General features: G+C 38.1%; 1 protein-coding gene across 6 annotated transcripts in view; it reads right to left on the bottom strand.

Annotated features, from left to right (window-relative positions):
- Positions 1-25,356, bottom strand: part of patj (PATJ crumbs cell polarity complex component) — a 134,160-nt gene that overhangs the window by 57,952 nt on the left and 50,852 nt on the right. For all 6 annotated transcript variants that reach the window (XM_053512581.1, XM_053512583.1, XM_053512578.1 and 3 more), the window contains one exon: positions 19,074-19,173. In XM_053512581.1, coding sequence (XP_053368556.1) covers positions 19,074-19,173 — 100 coding nt within the window. The remainder of the gene's footprint in view (positions 1-19,073; positions 19,174-25,356) is intronic.

Below are 25,356 nucleotides of genomic sequence, written 5' to 3'. Positions count from 1 at the left end.
TGCTCAGCTCTCACATTTAAACTGTATTTAATCACTGATATGTATACTGTAATATACAGTGTGCAATCTACGAAGATCTACAAAATTGTATTCTACTGTATCCATTGCCTGGAATTTCCATATTGACCTACCTAAACTTTGGGCATCTTGCAAGTTGTTATTTAGCACCATGGACAAGAGTACCTTGCTCTACATGTTATTTAAAGTCTACTTGTAATAAAAAGGTTTGCAAAATTATTCATAATCCATGACCAATATCCATGACTTTATCTGAACCATAAGTTTTTTGATCCATTGCACCACTAGTTCCGTTTGCAATCTGATTTTCCAGGGTGAATTTTAATGTCAGGTGTGAAAGCAGTTCACTGAGTCAAAACTGAGTTTTAGGGAATGAGATCAAGTCCCAAGTTTAAAATATTCAAGACCAAGTTAAGGCCAAGTCAGGTTTACATCCAAATAAAAGTGGGACTAATTTATAATCAAACCAAGAGCCATCAGGTTGTTTTTAAGGCCAAGCCATTACTTTAATCAGTTTGCTTCATTTGTGCATTGTACCCACAAATAGAAAAACATGATGTTTTCCACTAGAAGCAATTACTACTTGTCAAACCAGGAATATATAAAAAGATGACAACACAAATTATATGTTTAGATTTGTGAAAGATTTAAAATCTAGCAGTACAGCACTACTTTTTGTATGCACAATAATAGCAATACAGAAAGGTTTTTTCCTGTCTCAATATGAAATTTTTAAACGCCGATTCCATTCCTTACACTCTAGTTGTGCACCATTTATCCACCGCCCCCCTGACTCTGACATAAAATAGGCTGTTTCACGCAACAATTAAATATATATCTGACTAAAATATTTACAGTAGCACACAGGAAATAACTCATGTGTCTGTTAAATGTCAAACAGCTGACATGTCATTATACACAGAATATTTAATGGGCAGACTCATCAGAGTTTAACCAAACTAATAAAATACTGCTTGTCATTTTTTGCTGTGTGTTCAGTCAGCCAGCTGATTATTTCTAGAGCTGAATTATAAACATTATGGAAATGTCAGGGCACTGAGGAACTGGCAATCGAGGGTATAGAGAGGAGCTGATTTGATTGAATATCCAGCAGCACACCTCTACACTATTGTCACAAAAATACTAAAATTATTTCTCCAACATCCAGATATACCAGTCTTCTTTTTTTTCTTTTTTCTTTTTTTTTTTACAATTATTCCAAAAATAGTGCAAGTGACAAGACACCGCTTTTTTTTTCTTTTTTTTCTTTTTTTTTTTTACAATCCACTAATTCCACTAAGATCAAATAAAAAAGCAAATGCACAAGTTTGGTACTAAATAGCTCATATGGGCAATAGGTCCATCATTTCAGATTGTACTGTTGCACAAATATTAAACTTCACACAAGACAGGCGTTCAAAAGAAGACACAGACTGAATCAATGGTGGAAGCAGCTAGTTCCAACCTCCTTAGGCACACAGCGACACCACTGGGCAACAGTTCAAACACACAAATGCACAATTTTATAATTAGATTCCGAGCCTGGCTCATTTGATTATGACCAGCGTAACTTGTTTGCATCCAAAAATCGACCAACTTGCCTTTACACTGCACAGTTCACCGAGGCCTTCAACAGTGTTTTTTTGTTTTTTTCAAATGCTCAATGCATTTGAATCCTGGACGAACAATATAGCAGTGATGTAGATCAGTAGGAGTGATAATCATATTTTAATTGACAAAAGAGAGGAAGCATGACTTGCAAAGTGACATTACACATTCACTCGACAGCTATTAGTGATTTAGTCAGGTGTACTGGTGCTCAGAGTGAGAAAAAGCCCAAAGACAAAAGCAGTCAACCATGATGAAGCTTGAGGAGATAATCAGCTTAAGTAAATGATCAGAGTGAGAGGGAAAAGTAAAGGATTGAACAACAGCTCGATATCTGTCTAACACATGACTGGAAAAACAGTCGGCTGTAAGAAATAGTTCGGCTTGTATGTCAACCTTTTTGAATTTATTCCATGCTGGACCTCCGAGGTTAAAGTGTCTCTAAAGGAATTCACTTATGAGTTATTAGAGAAGACAATGGTTTTGTGTAAGATAGCAAAATGATTGTTGATGAAGTGCCCTTTTATGCTCGGCATGGTACAGAATATTACAACAAGCAGAACTCAATGGAGATTCTCAATGGAGCCTCACCTACAGTACCAACAAATCTAGTACCTAATTTTTAAGTCTGAAATACCCTCGAAGTATAGGCTAAACAGGAAAAAAAAAGCTTTTGAAGGAAAAATATTTCAGTGACCTTAAACCTGTTTGGATAAATTTTAAAATGTAATTAGCATAAAATGTAATGATAGAGCAGATCAGTTCGACCTTGTGCTCATCACTGGGTAAGGGGATAGAGCAGATCAGTTCGACCTTGTGCTCATCACTGGGTAAGGGGATAGAGCAGATCAGTTTGACCTCATCATTGTGTAAGGGATTTAAGCAGATCAGTTCGACCTTGTGCTCATCACTGGGTGAGGGAGTAGAGCAGATCAGTTCGACCTTGTGCTCATCACTGGGTAAGGGGATAGAGCAGATCAGTTTGACCTCATCATTGTGTAAGGGATTGAGCAGATCAGTTCGACCTTGTGCTCATCACTGGGTGAGGGAGTAGAGCAGATCAGTTCGACCTTGTGCTCATCACTGGGTAAGGGGATAGAGCAGATCAGTTTGACCTCATCCTTGTGTAAGGGATTGAAGCAGATCAGTTCGACCTTGTGCTCATCACTGGGTGAGGGAGTAGAGCAGATCAGTTCGACCTTGTGCTCATCACTGGGTAAGGGGATAGAGCAGATCAGTTTGACCTCATCATTGTGTAAGGGATTGAGCAGATCAGTTCGACCTTGTGCTCATCACTGGGTGAGGGAGTAGAGCAGATCAGTTCGACCTTGTGCTCATCACTGGGTAAGGGGATAGAGCAGATCAGTTCGACCTTGTGCTCATCACTGGGTAAGGGGATAGAGCAGATCAGTTTGACCTCATCATTGTGTAAGGGATTGAGCAGATCAGTTCGACCTTGTGCTCATCACTGGGTGAGGGAGTAGAGCAGATCAGTTCGACCTTGTGCTCATCACTGGGTAAGGGGATAGAGCAGATCAGTTCGACCTTGTGCTCATCACTGGGTAAGGGGATAGAGCAGATCAGTTCGACCTTGTGCTCATCACTGGGTAAGGGGATAGAGCAGATCAGTTTGACCTCATCATTGTGTAAGGGATTTAAGCAGATCAGTTCGACCTTGTGCTCATCACTGGGTGAGGGAGTAGAGCAGATCAGTTCGACCTTGTGCTCATCACTGGGTAAGGGGATAGAGCAGATCAGTTTGACCTCATCATTGTGTAAGGGATTGAGCAGATCAGTTCGACCTTGTGCTCATCACTGGGTGAGGGAGTAGAGCAGATCAGTTCGACCTTGTGCTCATCACTGGGTAAGGGGATAGAGCAGATCAGTTTGACCTCATCCTTGTGTAAGGGATTGAAGCAGATCAGTTCGACCTTGTGCTCATCACTGGGTGAGGGAGTAGAGCAGATCAGTTCGACCTTGTGCTCATCACTGGGTGAGGGAGTAGAGCAGATCAGTTCGACCTTGTGCTCATCACTGGGTAAGGGGATAGAGCAGATCAGTTTGACCTCATCATTGTGTAAGGGATTGAGCAGATCAGTTCGACCTTGTGCTCATCACTGGGTGAGGGAGTAGAGCAGATCAGTTCGACCTTGTGCTCATCACTGGGTAAGGGGATAGAGCAGATCAGTTCGACCTTGTGCTCATCACTGGGTAAGGGGATAGAGCAGATCAGTTCGACCTTGTGCTCATCACTGGGTAAGGGGATAGAGCAGATCAGTTCGACCTTGTGCTCATCACTGGGTAAGGGGATAGAGCAGATCAGTTCGACCTTGTGCTCATCACTGGGTGAGGGAGTAGAGCAGATCAGTTCGACCTTGTGCTCATCACTGGGTAAGGGGATAGAGCAGATCAGTTCGACCTTGTGCTCATTGGTGTACAAAGCAGATCAGAGAACATGCCCGTTTTGGGAACACCCTCTGCAGATGAAGTATTTACAGATACGAGGGATAAGTGCTGACTCACTGAGTCATTGCTGCAATAAAACCTGCTTATTTGATTCAGATCAACAAACTCCAAGAGTGGCTTTTTGATTTTATTCTAATTAGACTTACAGCTTGTGTTTTATGTGTAAATGTAATCAACATTAAAAACAAACAAACAAAAATCTCCCACACCAGTTATTGCAACCACTTGATGCCAGTCGTTGCCGCTAAAAGTAGCCAACTAGTTATTAGGTGTAACAATTATGGCAAAAAAAAAATACAAATACCTTTTCACAGCACTGTATTGGGTAGAAACATCAGAATTTATATTTGTTTTCACTTAAGACTAATTTGGATAACGGACCCTAAAACAAGTTCCTGTTAGAATCTACATAATTACAGCTATAACCAATTGTTTTCTCACCCGCAGCTTTTCTTTCTGTCCTAAAGCTAAAAAGACAAAAAATGCAGCATGTCATGTTGCCAAGAAAACATCTGTTACAAACACAGTTATAAAACACAAATCATAGAAGCTTAATACTAGAAGCGCCGCACCAGTGTCACCTACTTTTAACGCAATTCACCGGACCGCCTATTGTTTTGAATGGGAAGCTTTCGCTGACACACAATGATCGCTAGATGGCGCTTTTACCCAAAGCAAATAGTTTAGCTACAAGATCAACTTGCACTTGTGCCATTCATTCCCGCGTTGATAATCAGCGGTGTTTTTTTTTTTTTATATATATTTAACTGAGAAAACCTACTACAGAGTCTCTAAGGGGACAAAAGAAGAGAAAAAAAAAGTCATGTTTTGCATTTTAACCCAAAACTTCTGCGATATAACCATATCTTTTGACTTTTTTCTGCCGTTTCTCCTCCTTTGTCCATCTAGGGGCTTCGTACTATAACAAAAACGAAAGCTCTACTTAATTTTTTTTAACGTTTTAAGAAAATTCCTTTAAGATCGATTTACTATTTCAACTTGCCATATCATTTATCCAGCACACTACAGTTACTGTAAACGGGTTGTAACTATAGAAATGGTCAAGTATTAGAATGAGCATGTTCATATAAACCTTTTTATTAACTGGAAATAATGTAGGAGCACCTGATAGATAAAATAATCCAACATCTTCCTACCAGTTGGATTACAGGCTACAACAGTGCTGTATTATATGGAAGTCAAACACTAAACTTTAAACAACTGCTACACTTAAACAACTGATGGAATAAAAGGTTTGTAACTGTGAAAGCCCAGAAACAACACGCACTCTTTGAAACCAGGCATAATTGCTTTTTATGAGCTCAGACTGAGACACAGAAGTTGATCGATGCTGCAATTTCACTATAGTTGTGTGTAACTATCATGAATGTGGAGGGCTCATTACAGCACAAGTGAGCTCTCTATCTACTCAATAGTTATAGCGCACACGCATAAAACCGACCACTTTCTTATCCATCAAATTTTGTGTTATAATTTCTAACAACAAAAAGATAGGATCGATACTAAAAGCTACTCTATACAGTTACATCAGGCGTGCAGAGCAATCTTCTCTCTGACAATTACACAAATACTTCTACACACATTAAAAAAAGGAAAAATGGAGAGAGAAAGAGATGACTCAAGGGAACAGACACTTTACATAGCTTCATCATTTTTCACACAGGGCATGTGGCTCAGATTTGTGTAAGCTAAAGAAATGCACACTCTGGTTAGTGAGTCATGAGGGAGCTGGAGCTGGACTGGGTCAGAGGAACAGACAGGCCAATTTAAATTAGGACACACTGAGAAAGAGAACACGACGAAGGGCAATCAAATCACCCAGACAGTTTCACATAACTTGCCTACTGTGTGGATGTGTGTGTGTGTGTGTGAGATCAGGCTAAATGTTGGCGCTAAAGCTCAGGACAACAATTCATGGTATTAAGGTTTAAGAAAATGTTAAATAATAAAAATATAAATTTTCAAATGTTATGATTGTAATACAGCTTTGCCATTTTCAACAATTCCTTGGGTATATACAGTAAGTGTTTCTATTGCTAGCTTAAATGTCCCAAAAATGTTAAAATATATAGTATCAGTTAAAAGTTTGGACACCTTCTCATACAATGTTTTTTGTTATATTTATTGTTTTCAGCATTATATATAAATCCTGAAGACACTGACATTATGAGAGAACAAATATGGAATTATCTGTCATATGTTAAATAACCCAGAATGTGTTTTATATTTTAGCCACCTTTTCCTTTGATGACAGCTTTGCACACCAAAGCACCGCAACACAATCACGCCTTTTCCTCCATGATTTACAATGGGAACTCTCCATTTCTAATAAGGATACAGTGGCTAGAAAAAATAAATCTTAAATTTGGACTGATCAGACCAAAGGACAGTTTTTCTCTGATCTAATTTCCACTCCTTGTGTTTATCGGACCAAGCAAGTCTCTTCTGCACATTGATCTTCCTCAGTAAATTATTATTTTTTTTAACCCAATTTGAGCATGAAGGCCTGACTTACGCAGACTCCTCTGAAGAGCAGGTGTTTAAATAAGTCTGCCGCTTGAACTCAGAAAGGCATTTATGTGGGCTCTATTATCAGATGCAGTGAATTGGCAATTCCAGAGGCTGGGCAATCACATGAACTTATCCTCTACAGTAGAGGTAAATATGGGTTTTCCTGCATGTGAGTTAGTTTCTTCATAGCCGTGGCTGATGGTTTCAGTGACTGCAAATGAGGGTATGTACATTCAAATTTCTTAAAATTTTTTTTAGATAGTCTGGCTTTATTTCTTAAAGTAATGATGAACTGTCTTTTCTCTTTACTTAAACTGATTGTCTAAATTACATACAGTACGTCTTCTCGCATGGTTAGGATGTCTTTACTATTAATGTACAAAATAAAATAAACAATCAAAGAAGGAGAAGCCGTGTACAAATTTTAACTGGTAATGTTATAAAAAAAAAAAATAACTAATAATAAATAATAAAAATAATAATAATATTTTAAAAAATCTAATAAAGAAAACCTATTTCACATATTTGAACTTGTTTAGACCTCAACCCTGCTTGTGGTATACCTGATGGTGTACTTTTCACCGTAGTAATCAGAGTTTGAACATGCCATGGTAAACATGGGATGCTGTAGTTTTTTCTTTCTTTAACTTGAGCACCAAAACAAGAAAATATAATCAACTGCAGTAGTTATATTTAAAAAAATAGAATAGGAAATAAAAGTAAACAGGTTGAAAAGCAAGCTGATTTGTTTCTGGCTGAAAAGATGTGTCTCATGAAACAGAAACTACTGTGTATACAGATCTGAAAGTCTAAAAATCTCCAAAATCTTTTTCTTACATGCATCTGTGGATAAAATGTAGGATCTCCGGCTGCAGGTAAGTAGGCTAGTACTATAATAAACAGGGTTGAAGAGCTTGGGATTCATGCTCACTTTCTGGAACAATGGCCTTGGCCTCAATGATTCAGGGAAAGATGTCCTAAATGCACAATTCTCAGTACTCTGACACAGATAAATATATTTATTCATACACACACTTATACACTACTGAACCTGATATCATCCAAACATTGCTGATTTAAGGTTTAAATATCCTTAATATGTTTAGCCACAGTATAAACACACAGGTTGACACACATAGATTTTAATGGCTATTAAAGGGAGGTTTCCACACCTGTGAATTACTGTAATTATAATTAGTGTGTATAAATAGTCTGTGAGTTTCTCAGCTCAAGAGGTGATGCACTGACTTGGCTGGATACTGCACCATGGGGAAGACAAAAGAACCAATGGGCCGGCATAATAAGGTAGCCAAACTTTAAAGAGCAGGAAAAGGATATAAAAAGATATCTCAAAACTTGAAAATGCCAGTCAGTACTGTTCAAACTCTGATACAGAGGTGGAAAATAAAAGGTTCTATTGAAACTAAGCCACAGTCAGACAGAACAAAAAAGATTTCACCCACTACTGCCAGAAGAATTGTTCAGGACGCAAAGCAAAATCCACAAATAACTTCGAGAAAAATAAAAGCTGCTCTAGAAAAAAGTGGTGCTGGTGTTTCAATGAGCACAATGAGGAGGTACTGGAACACAAATGACCTACATGGTCAAGTTACCAGGAAAAGTCGCTACTGCGCCCATGCCACAAAAAGGCTCGCTTGCAGTACGCCAGACATCACCTAGACAAGCCTTACATCATCTGGAGCAAAGTCATTTGGAGTGATGAGGCCAAACTTTAACATTGTTTGAAGGGGAGTCAACAAGGCCTATGGTAAAAGGCACACCATCCCAACTGTAAAGCATGGCCATGGATCTCTTACTGTTTTGTAAGATTTATTATCAAAAAATATTGGCAAAGAATTTGCATTCTAAAACATGAAAGCTGCGTATGGGATGGTCTTGGATGTTCCAACATGACAATGATCCAAAGGACAAGGACAAGTTGACCCTCCGATGACTACAGCAGGATAGGATGAAGGTTCTAAAGTGGCCTTCACAGTCTCCTGACCTCAATATCACTGGGAGATCTCAAACATGCAAGACAACTAAAACATTTACAGGAACTGAAGGTATTTTACAATACCAAGATGAATAGGCAGCTACACCACCTGAGAGAATTAAGGACGTCATGCACAATTATTACAAAAGACTGCATGCCATCATTGATGCTAAAGGGGGCAATACATGATATTAACTAAAGGAACGCAAACTTTTGAACAGGGATTATTTTTTATTGTCCTGTTCTGTTTGATGATTGTGTCGTTCTGTTATGCTTTACATATTAACTTGAGCCCTATAAGAAATATTTCCTTAAAAAAGCTAGAGACGGCTTTATGCAGCAGTCCAACTCTTTCATCATGAAAACAAGATCTTGGAGAGAAAGCAATGCGACTCTACATGTATATGAACATATAATAGTGTATATAAATAATGATATTGGTAGCAGAAAAGCTTCAAGCCTCCAGCTCCCAATCCACATTTTCATGTACCTGTAGAGATGTGTTGAAGTAAATGTGAGCCTGGAGTTAATAATGCTCATGAATGACCAAATTTGATATACATAAGGAACAGAACACTCATAGTGTACTGGTATAGGAAAACAATCAGTGACAATTATGAAGCAGAGTTAATGTTAGCACCATAAAGCAGCCCTCAAGCAATAGATATGTTGGGGCACTGAAGGGCCTTGGGGGTGTTGATTAAAACAGATTCCAACTTGATGCTGAATGGGAAAGTGTGCATCAAAGGAGCACTGAGAGCAAGCAAACAGGAATAATATACTGTATATTTACACACACACACACACACACATATACTGTATATGTATATACTGTATATACTGAGAGAGAGAGAGAGAAAGAGAGAGAGAGAGAGAGAGAGAGAGAGAGACAGTGCAAAGGCAATAGGCAATTGGCACAGTGCAGCACAGGTGGGTTAGAAGGGAAGCAAAGTGTATAGGATATTAATGCCAGAGTGGAGTGTCTCAACAGATGGACGAAATACATCTCCATCACTACTCTCTTGTGTGTGTGTATGTGTGTGTCCAGCTATTGATAAATGACAGCCAAATTGAGCATGTGCACAGCCAGCTACAGATAAATGTGGGTCAGTCTAAGTGGCAAGGAAGGATAGGGGAATATTCCATTTCACTACTGAGACAACACATGCTGTGGTTTATATCAAAAATAAAAATACACATCAGTGTAAGAAGCTTCTTACAGAGCACTTACCAACTAAAAGTACATACACACAGACAGAGGCCCTATATTAATTGTGTTATTAAAAAATAAAACTTTTTTAGGTTATGGTACCTTTTATACTAAATAAATAAATAAATAAATGAATAAATAAGTTGATTAATAAATGCAGCAGTAACCAAAAGTATCTGTAAAGTATCTCTTTTAAACAGAAAATACCTAAAACAAATCATACTTTGCAATGAAGTAGCTATACCACAATCAATATTGAGTATAAAGCCTTTTATTTTTTAAAAACCTGTTGGATTCGGCTGGATGTCTGCTCGATTTCTTCCTGAAGATCATGTTCAGAAATTTGCGACAGAAGTTCAGAATTCCCTAGTTTTTGTAAGTTTTGAGCAGAAGTGAAATTTTTAAGACAGCAAAAGTCCTGCCACATATTTGTTCCATCTACAGAATTAGCAGTCTAATTAGCACAACCCTTCAGCCAGATAAGCTCGAACTAATTATTAAAATCGCATTTACTCGCTCTATTACTTTTGTATCCTGTACTTCCTGAGTGATGTTTTGCTATAAAACAACTCCATGGCAGTGCAAAAAATATTCTGGGCTAAAGCACAGAATGATCAGACCCAACAACGCCACAGAGTCTCTCCATATTTAGCCTTAAGATTGTCATAATGCACTTGCTCCTGAATAATCAGGAGTCATCCACATTTCTATATCTGCATTGTGAAATGGGGGATTGAGTTGGCTGAGTGACAAACTGTCTACACAAAAAAGGCTTTGGCACCACGTTGCCACATTGACAGTCACTTACAGTACACAAAATAGACGCACGCCTCCTCCTAGTCCATGACAGGGCCACATTTAGAACGAGACTGTCAATCAAACATCTCGGTGTGGTCTAAATTGCCAAACAGCTGCTTGATAAACACAAGCAGTCTACAGTGTGAAAGACAGAACGCTACACATCACAAAAGCCTCGCAGAAACATAAAAAATGTCCAGACATGAGAACTGAAGGTCGAGAAATATTTATTACAGAGAGCTTCACCACTCTGCAAAAATAAATACACACAAAGAGACTTTCAGACAGAGAATATATAAAAGTTTCACACAATATAATCTAGTATCACATTTTTAGAAGTAAAGGATAATTTCAAGAAATGTTAGTGGGGTACAGACTGATACAGTCTGAATTGACTAATCTGGATTTGAAACAAGTTAAGTTCAGTACCATAAAAATAACTGCAGTCACATGATGCTGCATGTTGTGTTTACTGTGACTGAACCAAGCCAGACAGAAAACCAGCAATAAGATGAGTGCAAAGAGAAAAAAACACAACCAGAGGCTTTACACACCAGGGAAGAGAACACCATAAAAGCTAACTAATAAACACCCTCTCTCCATCATACACACAAACACAGAGGTGTGTGTGTGTGTGTGTGTGTATATATATATATATATATATATATATATATATATATATATATATATATATACATACATACACACACACACACACACACACACACATATATACATACATACATACATACATACATACATACATACATACACACCCACCCAAATGCACCACGCTGACCCACTTTGCAAGACAGACTATTGAGAAACCAGAGCCAGAATAAGCAGCGAGACGTTGTGGAATGTTCCAGATAGAGATGTTACTATCAGATCATTAACATCTTTTAACTCTATCAGAACGTTTTACAACGTGTGGCTTTAAAGCTGAACATGCCCCATCACCTTAGCCCAAAACTTCCACAAAAGTCTAGAAAACAAGAGATAATATTTAAAGACAGGACTTCCTTCACGTTTCCTCCCAAACCACAGAACACTACTGAGGAATCCCTGGCCATACAACAGTCAGCTGCTCTAGCCTGCAAAAGAAAAACAGAAATATTATTTTCTACTTTCTCTTCAAAGGAAGCGTGGGTAGAAGTAATGTCATCAATACTATTATTAACAACCTCAATAGCATTTTACAAAATCTTATCCTTTTCTTCTGATCTTCCCTGTCAGAGCATTTCACACGTCTCACTCATGTGATGGGTACAGTATTTTCGCAGAGGAAAAATGCTGACACTAGTCTTTTTGGTGTGAATCTTTGTGCACAAGCTGTCAATGATCCAAGGTCTTCCTAATGAAGGCTGTACAATACTGAACACTTCATTAAATCCATAAATTACTGAAATCCCACAAAGCTCATCCTACCACCTGATACAGATAGGTGGATTAAAGAGATGAAGGAAGGGGACAGAGGTCATGGCAGCAGGTGGGAAGAGAGGAGGAAATCAAGATGATATCTAAATTCCTCAATCATTTTAGGAATTAAATAGTTTAATTAAGCTACCAATATAGGTAAACAATAAGTTTTTTGCTTTTTCATAAACTTCAGACACACTATGAACAAAGGCAGATCCATAGCAATACTAAATAGATCAAACAAAAGCTAGCTAGAAAAAGTAGTGTAAATACTGTAATTAGATATACGGTAAATATTGTTCTGCCACTGCTTAAGCCTTTATTACGTATTCATCTCCAGCTTCGCATATGCCATCTAATGAATGTTTTTTCTCTTCAGAGACTAGACAATTCAGCAAATAGACAGTAAGAGCATACAAACATGAAGCTCATGTTTTAATGCAACAGAGTCAATAAAAATATGCAATATTACCCAATTAATTAACTTCGGCCAAGCTCACCAATATCACACTTAATTAAATTAACTGATAAAACAAGAAGCTATGATCTTTGCCATGATAAAATAAATTAATTGTATCATCTAAAAAAAAAGACCTTTTAAATCCTTTTACCGTTTTTTTCTCATGTTGAAATAGACAGGAATAACACATAACACAGATAGCTTAACCTCCATGGCTGCATATTGGTATTATTACAGCCTTAAATAAGGGCTAATGAACACAAGGGGTGGCCCACTGCCAACTGGCCTCAGTCTTGCATCATTATCTAAAGCGCACAACAAAAGAAGATGGACAAGGGAATGGAGCCAAGATAAGCCAAGGCCAAAGATCTCTCCTCATTTACACAGTGATGAGAAATAGACGAATTATTTGAGAAACAGTTTGTCATCTTGGTTGTTGCACACATACTTGTGTTAAAAGGAATGAGCGATTTTACCAAAAGTTTTCAGAACATTTTGGTAAGAGTAATCAACAGTCAATAACTGAGTTATAATCAGTTCTGCAACGTTCTGCTTTCTAATTCACACCAGTTTTCATTATACACCAGTTTATCAATAATGCACCTGTAACTGAAAATAATAGTTACAAAGAAAAAAAAAAAACAGCACATGGGACCACATTAACTGGTAGTCACTTGTACTGTACTTAGCAAGTTTGTTGGGAAGTGTTTAGCTCAGCTTAAGTGATTTTGGCCAAATAATCATTTTGAAATTTGTGATTAAATGCTCGTCAATTCTAGCTTTAGTTAAATATAGATACTGTACAATCATAGGAGTAAATAAAGGAGCCTATTTTAGATAACTTGCCAAAGAAGCACACAGGGCTTTTGGTTTAGAAAAGACAAAGATTCATGCAAGTGGGAAGTTTTATTCTCAAGAGGTCAAAAATGTAGTGCATTGGCACTAACAAGCAGTCACATAGGAAGTGAATGGGCGTCAGTGAGGGTCAGACATAAAACTCAAGGGGGCAAAGAAAGACAGCACAAATGTGTCTGATGGATTACATCAGACACAGATACTGGACATGGTCTCTATATTCCAATTCAACTCCTCTATATTTTGTCATATTTCTATATTCCTATTTTTATTTACTATTTAATTTTTATTTTATTATTTGTACATATTGTAAATTTAAAAGTCTATTTACAGCTCAAGTTTTTTTCCATATTTTTTATGTTTCTAATTTGTAAAGTTCTCTTATTTGCCTTATTTCATACTGAAACCTTTTCTTTTGAATTTTTAGATTATCATTTTAGATCATAAAATTTTTATTTGAATTAGTTGATTTATTCATTCTTAGTAATTTCCTGTTCAGTGCCATAGTGGTTTAAATTGGGTTACTTATGATTTGATCGAAATGAAGCAAACATCATAGACAGGCAGAAACAAAATAACTGTGCACCAACAAAAAAAGCATAATTGTGAAAAATTTCCCTCTTTTTTTGGCAAATCACTTCACCAACTACTTGTCAGTGTATCATCCAAGTACACTTACTGTGGACAGAGCACGAGATTACGAGGCACATGTGATAAAAAGTCCGGGGTACAGTTAATCACAGGCGTGCAATGAGTGTAGGACAGTTGGTCTAATGAACTGTCTTATGTTTGTGAGTGCTCTGATCACTGACGGCAGCTCTTCCGCACTATCATGCATGGACCTGTACTCTTGCAGGTGCTGCAGTGATGAGAGCCTGTCACATGATTAAAGATATGTACATTTTATGATAAAATTAGTTACAAAATAAAAGCATTAAGCATTTTGTTGTCCATTTCTTTTGCCACCTAGGTCTCTGAGGACCATTATATTTTTGTCATCATAGAAGTACCACTGGGTTGATGTTACCATAACGATAAGCACAACAGTACATATACGGTATATTATGCAGCTGAAGGGGACAATGCTCAAGGCTGGTACTGGTTCCATGCTTTATCACCCTGGTTCAATTTAAGAACTTTTTAAACCAAAACTTGTAACTCGTGAGAACTCACGGAAATAATAACAAAAAAATATATAAACATGAATGAATGCATCATTCACTAATTTTTAACATTAAAAAATACATGTGTTATTTCAATACTTGCCCCCCCCCAAAAAAAAAAATATATATATATCATACTTTTTAGAAAAAATTTAATCAGAAAACGAAACGCTGTCCTTTTTTTAATGTTGTTTTTGGAAACAAAAAAAGGAATACTGACTTAAAAAAACTAATAAAACTCTAGTAATGCTAATAAAAACATTACATTTTACTTAAAATGGTGAATCACATTTCCTGTGATGTATTATTGGTTCTGTGTATTATAAAACTTGCTTATGTAATAGTCTGAGCAAAATGTGGGCTGACTTCCTGAAGCAGCAGTGACTCTGTAGCAAAAAAGTGTAACTACAGTCTACAGAGTGTCAAAGGGTGGAAATGAGATATTTTCTCCTGAACCCCTGACACCTGCACTTTACTTTAATCATTTCACACCCTCTTGTACATCTGTGTCTTACAGGCAGTGTTTCAGACACTAATCTCTCTTACAGATCCATACAAACCCCAGCCTGATCCTGTAGTGCAAAGAAAAATAGCTGATGCCACAGATTCGGCAGCTCTGGTTCCTGTGGAGCATTATACAGCGCTGCAAGCACAGGGAAAGGAGACTAATTTATCTAAAAATGAAACAAGTCCCTTTTACATAAGAACTTTAATGTGGGTATTTAACAGTAATGAGTTGAGAAGAGGTTAAGTGTGAACTGACCTGAGAGGTCTGGTTACTCCATGGGGCTGAACAGTGTACAGTTCCTGGAAAATGCAGCACTAATGACTAGCAGGCTATGAGAACCACTGCAGCTAAACTCAAGTGTTTGAAGTCTACCAAATCAATAAATTTCTAAATCCAAGAGAGATTACAAGTAATGAGGCTTTCCTGTTAAAGTCTTAATGTTAAGAAAGAGATACAATATTTGAACTTTTGTTGCAGGTTTTATGAAAACTTCAGCAGGAAAACATCATCATGCTACCTGGTTGGGATTCCACCGCTCTAAACCATACAGAATAATAGCACAATTATAACACCAAAAAATTATGTTAAAAAAGGGAGAGAAAAAGAAAACTGAGAGCTATCTCACACACTTTCTTGCCCTGCTCTTAGTTATTACTGATATTTCTAGTTGTAGTTTATTTTGTTAAAAGTTGATTTCATTTTGTGCAAAAGATCATATTTAGCAGTGACATTCTTTTGGCTGAAGGACAGAAACTCTTCTAACCAGAAAACAGCCTTTTTTTTGCCACTTCTCATCTCCATTAATAATAAATCTAAATCCTGACCCAAGAAAAATTATGCTTCCGGCACTCTCTACCCTCAGCCCAGTGCTGCACCTCGAGCTGACTGATGCCTGTAAATGAATAGGAAAATCTTCAAGATCCCTCACCCTTCACACACACAAACAATAGCCGGCCTTTGCTAGGCTTCTCCAAACCCCTGCTTTCGCATCAGGCCGGGACAGATGGTGGCATTCAGTCATTCGAAAGTGCACATAAATTTCTAGCTAAAATGCCAGGCCAGCACTGTGGCATGAATATGCTGTTCCAGTCGAGCAGATGTGAAGGGGAGATTTAGGAGCATTAATTTTTAAGAGACAACAGAATCACTGAAGTGGAAACACAAAACACGCATATTAACGGGCCGATGACAGTCTTATCTATTTCTTTAATGATGTGTAAAATCAGACAGAAAATGAAAAATACAGTCAGCAAATGCTTTACTCCTTACGTTCTACTACAAGGCCAGCTCTAGTAATCCTATTGTTAGAACTTTTACAAAAGTTTCCCCATCTGACTTACTCAACACACACAATATACGCAGTAGATTACCCTTATCTTAATCCAGGAGCTTCAGCATGTCTTATATGGAGGGATTAAGCAAACTGCTGACTTTCACACCCCTGGAGGTTTCTACAGTGGCTTTCAGTTTGAACACTTAGCATGTGTAAAAGCTCATGCAGCACCATGAGGTGAGGGTGTGTTTAGCTCAGCTTAACTATTGACTGCCATCATTGCAGTGTCTCTCATTAAGCAGTCTTGGGCCACAGACAGCTGCCTGATAAGAGCGTGAGGTTCAGCACTAACAGCACTTATCAGCCTGAGATGCTGTCAGGCACCTGATGTGACGTTATAGAGCCACAGCATGTTACCAGCACACAAGCCAAGTCTAAAACCTGTGCTTAACAATTTGTGGCTATATTGCTTCACATAATTTGTGCAGTTTGTGCACAGGTCTGATAACTTGAGCTTGGAGAAAGTATATAAAAAAAGGTTTTACTTTTAAAAAGTGTTATTTTGTAATTTAAAGTAGGCACACCCACGCAACATGTGTTAAGACAAAAAAAAAACACTATATGCAGTATATATATATATATATATATATATATATATATATATATATATATATATATAGAGAGAGAGAGAGAGATAGATAGATAGATAGATAGATAGATAGATAGATAGATAGATAAATAGATAGATAGATAGATATAAGTGGCACCAATGCTCTTTGCTGCCATGGAAGAATCAGCAAGAGTAAATAAGTAAATAAACAAAGAATTTTTCATGTTATTTTCAAGTTATGAAAATATCTTACAATAACATAAAAAGAAAACGTTATAATATGACAATAATGAAGTATCATAGTATAATGTGAAAATATCAATTATTTCAAGATATTTTTGCATCTTAATATATTATGAAATTTTAAAATAACATGAAAAGATTTACATTTACACTTTAACAAAGTATTTATATAATTGTCCTAATTTTATAATGTGAAAATATTTTGTTAAAAAGTAATATGCAACTTATTACAACAATAAATGTTTCATGTAAAGTCCAGCTTTTTTTTTTTTTAACACTTCCATGGCAGCAGAAGCACCAAAAGGGGGAAATATATTGAAAAGGTTCTTTTACAGAATAGTTTCTGAGAAGAATCCTCTCAGTTTATGCTTCCTGACAGGTTTTTAGTGTCCACAGTAGTTTAATGTGGCTGATGTGAAAGTTTTTCAAAACACTTTAATGACATTACAGTACTAATGAAGATAAAATTTAGATTACCTAAAAAGCCTAGGGCTAGTTAGTTCAAGACATATACTACAATACTGTTCTTACATAAACTATTTCAGAACGGCTGACCTTTGTGTCTTAAAATAACTGATAGTTGCTGTTATTTCATTACCTAATGCCATATGCGTTATGTGTTTACAATTTAAATGGTCTAAAATTATTTAAAACATACTACAGCTTTTGCATATACAAAGTATATATCTTTATATTTAAACTACAAAGTGCTTCTATCTTTTGCAAGTACTCACATTTTGCGAGAGTATTGCTTCTTCCTCTTTTTAGCTTATGTGTGCTTGAAGCATTACCGCCACCTATTGAACTTGAGTGTGAAGCAGACGATTGGCAAGTAGAAAAGAATATCGCTTTGTACGAGACTCAACATTTAATCTGTTTCATATGAAACAGTAATTAGTCAAAGTATCAAAAAAAAAGACTATAAAAAGATTGCTGTTTTAGACAACAGTAAACATCAGGATTTAAATAGAAAATGCCCTGAGATCAAACTTACAACCTACTTACATTTTACAGCACTAGTCAAACCTTTTACCTGTTTATAGTTACATTTTAATTTATTTTAAGTTGGTTTCTGTTATCACCTTTGTTAAAGCAGCTATAAACAACTGTTCCCTCATCACCTGCTCATTTCCCCCCTCTTTTAAACATAAAGCAAAAATGCTGCTGGTCACATTAGCAAGAACTCCAAATGCTCTTCATCCTGAGGGCTTTCTCATTCTGTAAATTTTAAAAAGGGCTATTACTGAAAATTTCTTCCATAAAAAAATATAAAATAAAAAAACAAAATTAAACTGTTTAGTGAGTCATGCCAAACACTGCTCCTAGAAATTTGTACTTCAGCACGTAGCATAACATCTAATATCATACGGCTCTATGTAGCACTGTGCTACAGTGGGTGTTTCACAGTCAGCCCGCCATGGGGTACTGGGGACTTTAATCATAACCTGTGATCCATTCTAGATAGAGATGTGACAGTAAAAAACAAATAGTCTGGAAGGAATAAATAAGAACAGGCTCTAACAGTCTGCTATGTGATCATCAAAGTCTCAGCCAGAGAAATGAAAAGAAATAAAACAACAGCAGTGTGAAAGGAATCCTGTCGATCGACAATAATTAAGACATTTCATCATAGCACTGTAGTTGTTGGTGTAGAACAGAGATAGCCTTGTGGTAGCCTGTGGTACCCAAGACTCAGTATACAATATGACACATAGAAAGTGTGATATAGAATTAAAAAGCATAAGGTTGGTTTTGGAAGAAAGCAATAACCCGGATGCAAATCTTACCTTTTATGACACATTCCAGATGGCGCATTTTTAAAAAATGGATATGTTTATAAGGACATGATTTGAGTTTATAGGACTTAATTCATTGTTGGTGGACATGTGTGAAAGTGAGTCCAGGTTCACCAACCTCTGTCCTCTTCAGGATTCTCCTCTTCCGGCACATGGCTGGGAGGTCTGTATGGCGGAGGAAGACGCATCGGAGGAGGTGCACTCCGTGGTTCTGATTTCTACATCAAACACAGAAAAACACAAACACAAAATGCGGTGATCAGAATATTATACACTACCAGTCAAACAGTTGGAAACACCTTGTAATTCCTAGGTCTTTCCTAAATTTTATTTCTTTCTACATTATAAAACATTGCGGAAGGAATCGAACATATGCAATAAACTTCACTGAACAATTGTTATTGAGATGTGTCTGTTGAGATGTACTTCTGTTCTGTGAAGCCTTCAAAACAGATGCAAGTGTGCTGGTGTTTTTTGAGGGTGAATGAACTAAATGAACTCTCCTCTGCAGCAGAGGCAAGTTTTAGTCTTGCTTTCCTGGGAAGTTCTTCATGAGAGCCAATTTCATCATGGTGCTTGATGGGTTTTGCAAATGCACTCGACAATACTGTTCTGACATGAACTATTTCAGAACAGCTGACGTTTGTGTCTTAAAATGACTGATTGTTGCTGTCATTTCATTATTTAATGCCATATGAGTTATTTAAAAAAAAAAAATCTTTTTCGGGGAAAAATCCTTAAATCATTATCCTGCTGGAAGTAGCCATCAGAGGATGGGTACATGGTGGTCATAAAGGGATGGACATGATCAGAAACAATGCTCAGGTAGCCCGTGGCATTTAAACGATGTCCAATTGGCACTAAGGGGCCTAAAGTGTGCCAAGAAAACATCCCCCACACCATTACACCACCACCACCAGCCTGCACAGTGGTAACAAGGCATGATGGATCCATGTTCTCATTCTGTTTACGCCAAATTTTGACTCTTCCATTTGAATGTCTCAACAGAGATCGAGACTTACAGTAGTTGATCAATTGGAATGGTTATTACCGTCGCGCTCACCGCCGCGTGAAAACGTCAGCGGCCAAAATAAATTAGTTGCATTTCAAAGTCATTCGTAAAATGGCCGCCAGGTGGCGCAAAGTGACATTTTCGCTCGTTGCCGTAAATACAACAGTGACCGTTATACAGCGTATCTCTGTATCTGTTTATTGTTATTTAAGTTCTGGATTATTTCAGGTACTTTAAACACATTGTTGGGTTGCTCATGTTGGCTCATATGAGATGTAGTTTACAAATGAACACCTGGTTGGGTTATTTTGACCCAACAACTGGTTTATTCATTATTCTTTCCTTTCTCCAAATATCAGCCTGCAGAATGTTTGAAATATTACTGTTATTGTGTCACAGGTGTAGTTTTAAGAGTTGTTTAGGCAGGAATGCCTGTGTATACAGCTCAAAACCTCCATCAGTTGTTAAAGATAGCGGCTATTTAGAAAAAATGCCCAGTGATTTCTGAGCTTCAGGAAATCTCCCGGCGCTCTGCGCATAACACCGGGCCAACTCATGTCGGAAATAATTTATAAACGGTTTCTAAACGTGGGCTATTGTTTTTTTTTTTTACTTATAGTATTTGTTGATTTAATTTAAATGAGGTTTGGGCTCAGGACTTCAGAATCATGATTCTCCTCTTTAATTTACTCCATAGTTTTAATCAGCGCTCAGCCGCATGCATTATGTTTTCCAGAGCGCACCGGCAGAAGTAGACTAATGATTATGAACGCGTCGGGAAAACAGCAAGCAGACTTTAAAAAAAACGTTTGCGTTCATTTTCTGACGCGCTCAAGTTCACCAAAAACAATACAGAGCAGCACAGCTTACAACACTTACAAAATCACAACACTTACAAAATCACAACGTTTTTTCGTTATTGTGAGTGCGCTTAAATAAAAGTTGAGTCTTATAAAGGCATGTAGTCTTATATAGTTTTATTATATAGTTTTTGCACATTAATCTGACAGCAGTTTTTTCAGCCTGTCACGGCGTGCGCCCAAATCAATATCGCTCCTCGCTCACTAGTTAGGCGGCCTCCCCTTCAGACATGCGAAGCAGCGGGACCGCAGAATTACACATGACTGGTGAGCTATCGTTACTATGGTTGCCCGGGCTTGCACCCCGCGCTATCAAATACTCGGGGTTTGTTGGGCTACAGTGGATTTTACTACGCGCTGTGTATGCAGCGCGCGTGCAACAACGCGGAAGTGCGGCATGCAAGCAGGGCAAATGGAACGCGCCCGGGGACTTCAAAGGAGCGAGAGGTGGGAGGGGGCCATCCGCGGAGAGCAGAGTCAGCGCGAGCAGACGGATGGCCATTGCACTCACACCGCGTAGTAAAATCCACTGTAACCCAACAAACCCCAATCATCACCAGCCGTGCCTTATTCCGTCATGTCATGTGGGCATTATAAGCTTTGTATTGAAAACTTCTAACTAAAAAGTGGCAGCTGGCACGCCTAAAAATAGACGCAGGTTATTTTTTTAATAGTCTAAATAAAAACCCTCCGATTTAATTTCCTATAGTCTAACCAGCGCTCAACCGCACGCATAGTTTTCCCGAGCGCGAGGAATTTTTTTGTGCTAAATAATGTTTATGCAGTATAAGAATTCCTATTAATCCTGGGTTGTTCTTTTAGTGTCACTATAGTGCTTTACAATGCCAGACAACATTCAAATACAAATGATTCACCCTCCCCAGGTGTGAATCGGCTGTTCTCACCTATACATTCAGAGAAACTGTAATGGACCTCTCCACACTTTAAAAACCACTTGAATCTGAGGCTCTTCTGGAGACTTTCAGTGATTTCAATTTGTGTAATTTTAATCTCCTGGATTCTAGATTCTAAAGTTGACATTGTTACCTTTTTTAATCATTGGAATGGAAGAACTTGTTATTTTCCTTATGATAGCATAAATTGCATTGTTTTTAATCAGTCTATACACAATAATATTATTTGGTATTTATTTATTTATTTATTTTTTAAACGGGTATGGGGGCTATCTTGGTTCATTAATCTCCGTGCCTGGTTTAGTATTCAGTGCGCATCTGTTATATTACAACTATCATAACACTCAAATACCTTTTATTGGGGGTTAAGTGACTGATGTGCCTAACATTTTTCAGCTGAGCCTTTGTTTCACTGAATAATCAACCACCGCGACACCCCTTTCTCTCTCTCACACACACACACACACACACAGAGCCGACCAAATCATTAGCACGTCCCTCCCCCAAACAGCACAGACATTTACTTACACCTGAACTGAGTTGTTTAAGTAACATGGGTCGAACCCGTTACAAATCATAACAGTCTACTGCATTTCATTCTTATAACAACGCAAAAACACAAGCGGGGCGGAATGACCGACATCAGCTGACGCAGTAGAACGTCCTAACAATGTTTTAATTTTATGGTAATTTATTTCAGTTAATAAATCTACTATAAATTTAAAGAACACAAGAAATAATATGACACAAATCCATACACGCTTTTTTTCTAATTACAAGTGATAGAATCAAAAGGCTCACTGTGTTAACATTTATTGTGCTTAAATTTGATCCTAATAAGATTTGATTTAATTTAAATTCTAGAACAGTGGCAGCTGGAACACCTAAAACAGATGCAGGATTATTTTTTTATAATCTAAATAAAATGCTGTTTTAAACGTGGGCTATTGTTATTTACATGCAATATTTGTTAATTTAATTTAAATGGGGTTTGGTCTCCGGAATGTTGAGCATCAGGATCCTCTTCTTTACTTTCCTACGTAGAATCAGCGCTTAATCGCACGCATTAAGTTTTGTAAATTCGTTTAATGTTTAATAGTAAATAATGACCCCCGTTGCGCTGTACCACCGCTCGGAAAACCTTATGAAATACAAGTTTAGGACAATTATGATGATCTGCCACGGCGTGCGCGTGTGATGGGTGTACGCCCAAATCTACTATAACTACTCCCTCACTCCGTAGGCTCCCTGAATAGGCAGCAAAGGGACGGGAGCCGCCTATTTGTGCCGGCTGGCGATAATTAACGTTAATATGATCTCGGGCTTGCTCCGCATTATAAAAGCAAGGCGCGGAGGTTTGTCTGAGGTCTGGGAAGTACGTGATGTAATGGAGAATATGAAAGAAGCATGTCAGTGGGGAGATGTGACGCGGCCCAGGCGCTTTAAACAAGGACATTAGAATTCCGCCCTTTGATCTCCGCGCTGAGGACAGCGCGAGAAAGAGCTGCGCGAGCTCCCGCGGCACCTTCACTCCCGCACCGTGCCCGCCCTCGCAGCCCCGCTGCCGAAGAGGAAAAGTGTGGTTAGGTTTTTGCGTCAGCGAGAACTCGCGCCGGCCATCGACAGCGGGAGAAGCGCCGTCACGAGGGAGCGTGCAGGAGCGCTGCCTCCACGTGCTTAGTTCTGCCACTCGCACCAACACTTATCGTCAGCTGTGTGCCCGCATGCCAGTGTGGCACAGCCCCCGGAACTGCACATGCACAACCTTTATCCCATTCTCCCTCCTTCAACACTTTCCTTCCCCATTTTGCCTAAATAAATGACCCTTTTCCCGTAAGACCTCTCCTCGTGTCCGTGCTTTATGGTGCCGCCCGTGCAACATGGGTCGAATCCGTTACAGATCATAACAGTCTACTGCATTTCATTCTTATAATAACGCACAAACACAAGCGGGGCTGAATGACCAACATCAGCTGACGCAGTAGAACGTCCTGACAATGTTATAATTTTTATGGTCATTTATTTTAGTTAATAAATCTACTATAAATTTAAAGAACACAAGATATAAGACGACACAAAACCCTACACGCGTCTTTTCTAATTACACGTGATAAAATTTAAAGGCTCACTGTGTTAACATTTATTTTGTTTAAATTTGATCCTAATAAGATTTAATTTAATTCGAATTCTACATTTACTTATTTAAATTATTTACTGTAATTTTAGTTCTGTGATTATAAATTTCTTTAACTACAATGTTTTACTTGATTTTATCCGCTACTACTTGCAGTTCTAAAACTCCGTGTCTCATTAATCCAGCAGAGAATGAACTAAGGCATGAGGCGTCAGTCTGTAGTTATATAGCGCCACTCAACGGTAAAAGCCAGCAAACGCACAAAGCCAAACGGTACCGCCGAGCGCGGCGACGGTAGGACCTACAGTCCGATTGATTAACCACTGTATCAGACCAAGAAACATTTTTCCAGTCTTCAACTGTCCAATTTTGGTGAGCTTGTGCAAATTGTAGCCTCTTTTTCCTATTTGTAGTGGAGATGAGTGGTACCCGGTGGGGTCTTCTGCTGTTGTTGCCCATCATGGTCGTGCGTGTTGTGGCTTCACAAATGCTTTGCTGCATACCTCGGTTGTAACAAGTGGATATTTTAGTCAAAGTTGCTCTTCTATCAGCTTGAATCAGTCGGCCCATTCTCCTCTGACCTCTAGCATCAAAAAGGCATTTTCGCCCACAGGACTGCCGCATACTGGATGTTTTTTCCTTTTCCACCATTCTTTGTAAACCCTAGAAATGGTTGTGCGTAAAATCCCTGTCTCTGAGCAGATTGTGAAATATTAGACCGGCCCGTCTGGCACCAACAACCATGCCACGCGCAAAATTGCTTAAATCACCTTTCTTTCCCATTCTGACATTTAGTTTGGAGTTCAGGAGATTGTCTTGACCAGGACCACACCCCTAAATGCATTAAAGCAACTGCCATGTGACTGGTTAATTTTTACATTAATTGCATTAATGAGAAATTCAACAGGTGTTCCTAATAATCCTTTGGGTGAGTGTATATTAATCACAGTTTAAATCGCAATTGCAATGTGGGTCAAAATAACCACAATGTACAAACTTTTGACTGATATTGTGTTAAAAAAACTCCTTTCATAAAGACACATTTGTATCATCCACCTACTAGAGAGACAAAAAATAAATGAAAAAAAAAATCAACAGCATGTATATACTGTAGTGCTAAAACAAAAATGGAAAAAAATAATAATAGAAAAATAGTGAACAGAGTGCTTTCTCTTTAAATACTGGCTGCTTTAAGGCAAGAGAAAACAGTTGTGCGCTGAACAACAGCTTAAAATGCAAGAGACTGCATTTACATTCACATTTATTCATTTAGCACAGGCTCTAGGCTGCTCACATACACCGCTCACGCAAACACACTCCCACACAAAAACAAACTGCTTGTGCAGGCTCACGTAAAATCGTCTAAATAAACAACAATTGCTGGATTTTTATGAAATGATGGCCATGTTTAATTAATCTTATTAGCTGATGCATGGAGCTGCTGCTTCACAGGCCAACGCCGGCAGTATTTAACTGACCTG

This window comes from Clarias gariepinus, chromosome 15 (assembly GCF_024256425.1).
Source record: "Clarias gariepinus isolate MV-2021 ecotype Netherlands chromosome 15, CGAR_prim_01v2, whole genome shotgun sequence".
Taxonomy (NCBI): Eukaryota; Metazoa; Chordata; class Actinopteri; order Siluriformes; family Clariidae; genus Clarias; species Clarias gariepinus.
Note: the sequence above shows the minus strand (reverse complement) of the source record. Positions and strands in the feature narration are given on the sequence as shown.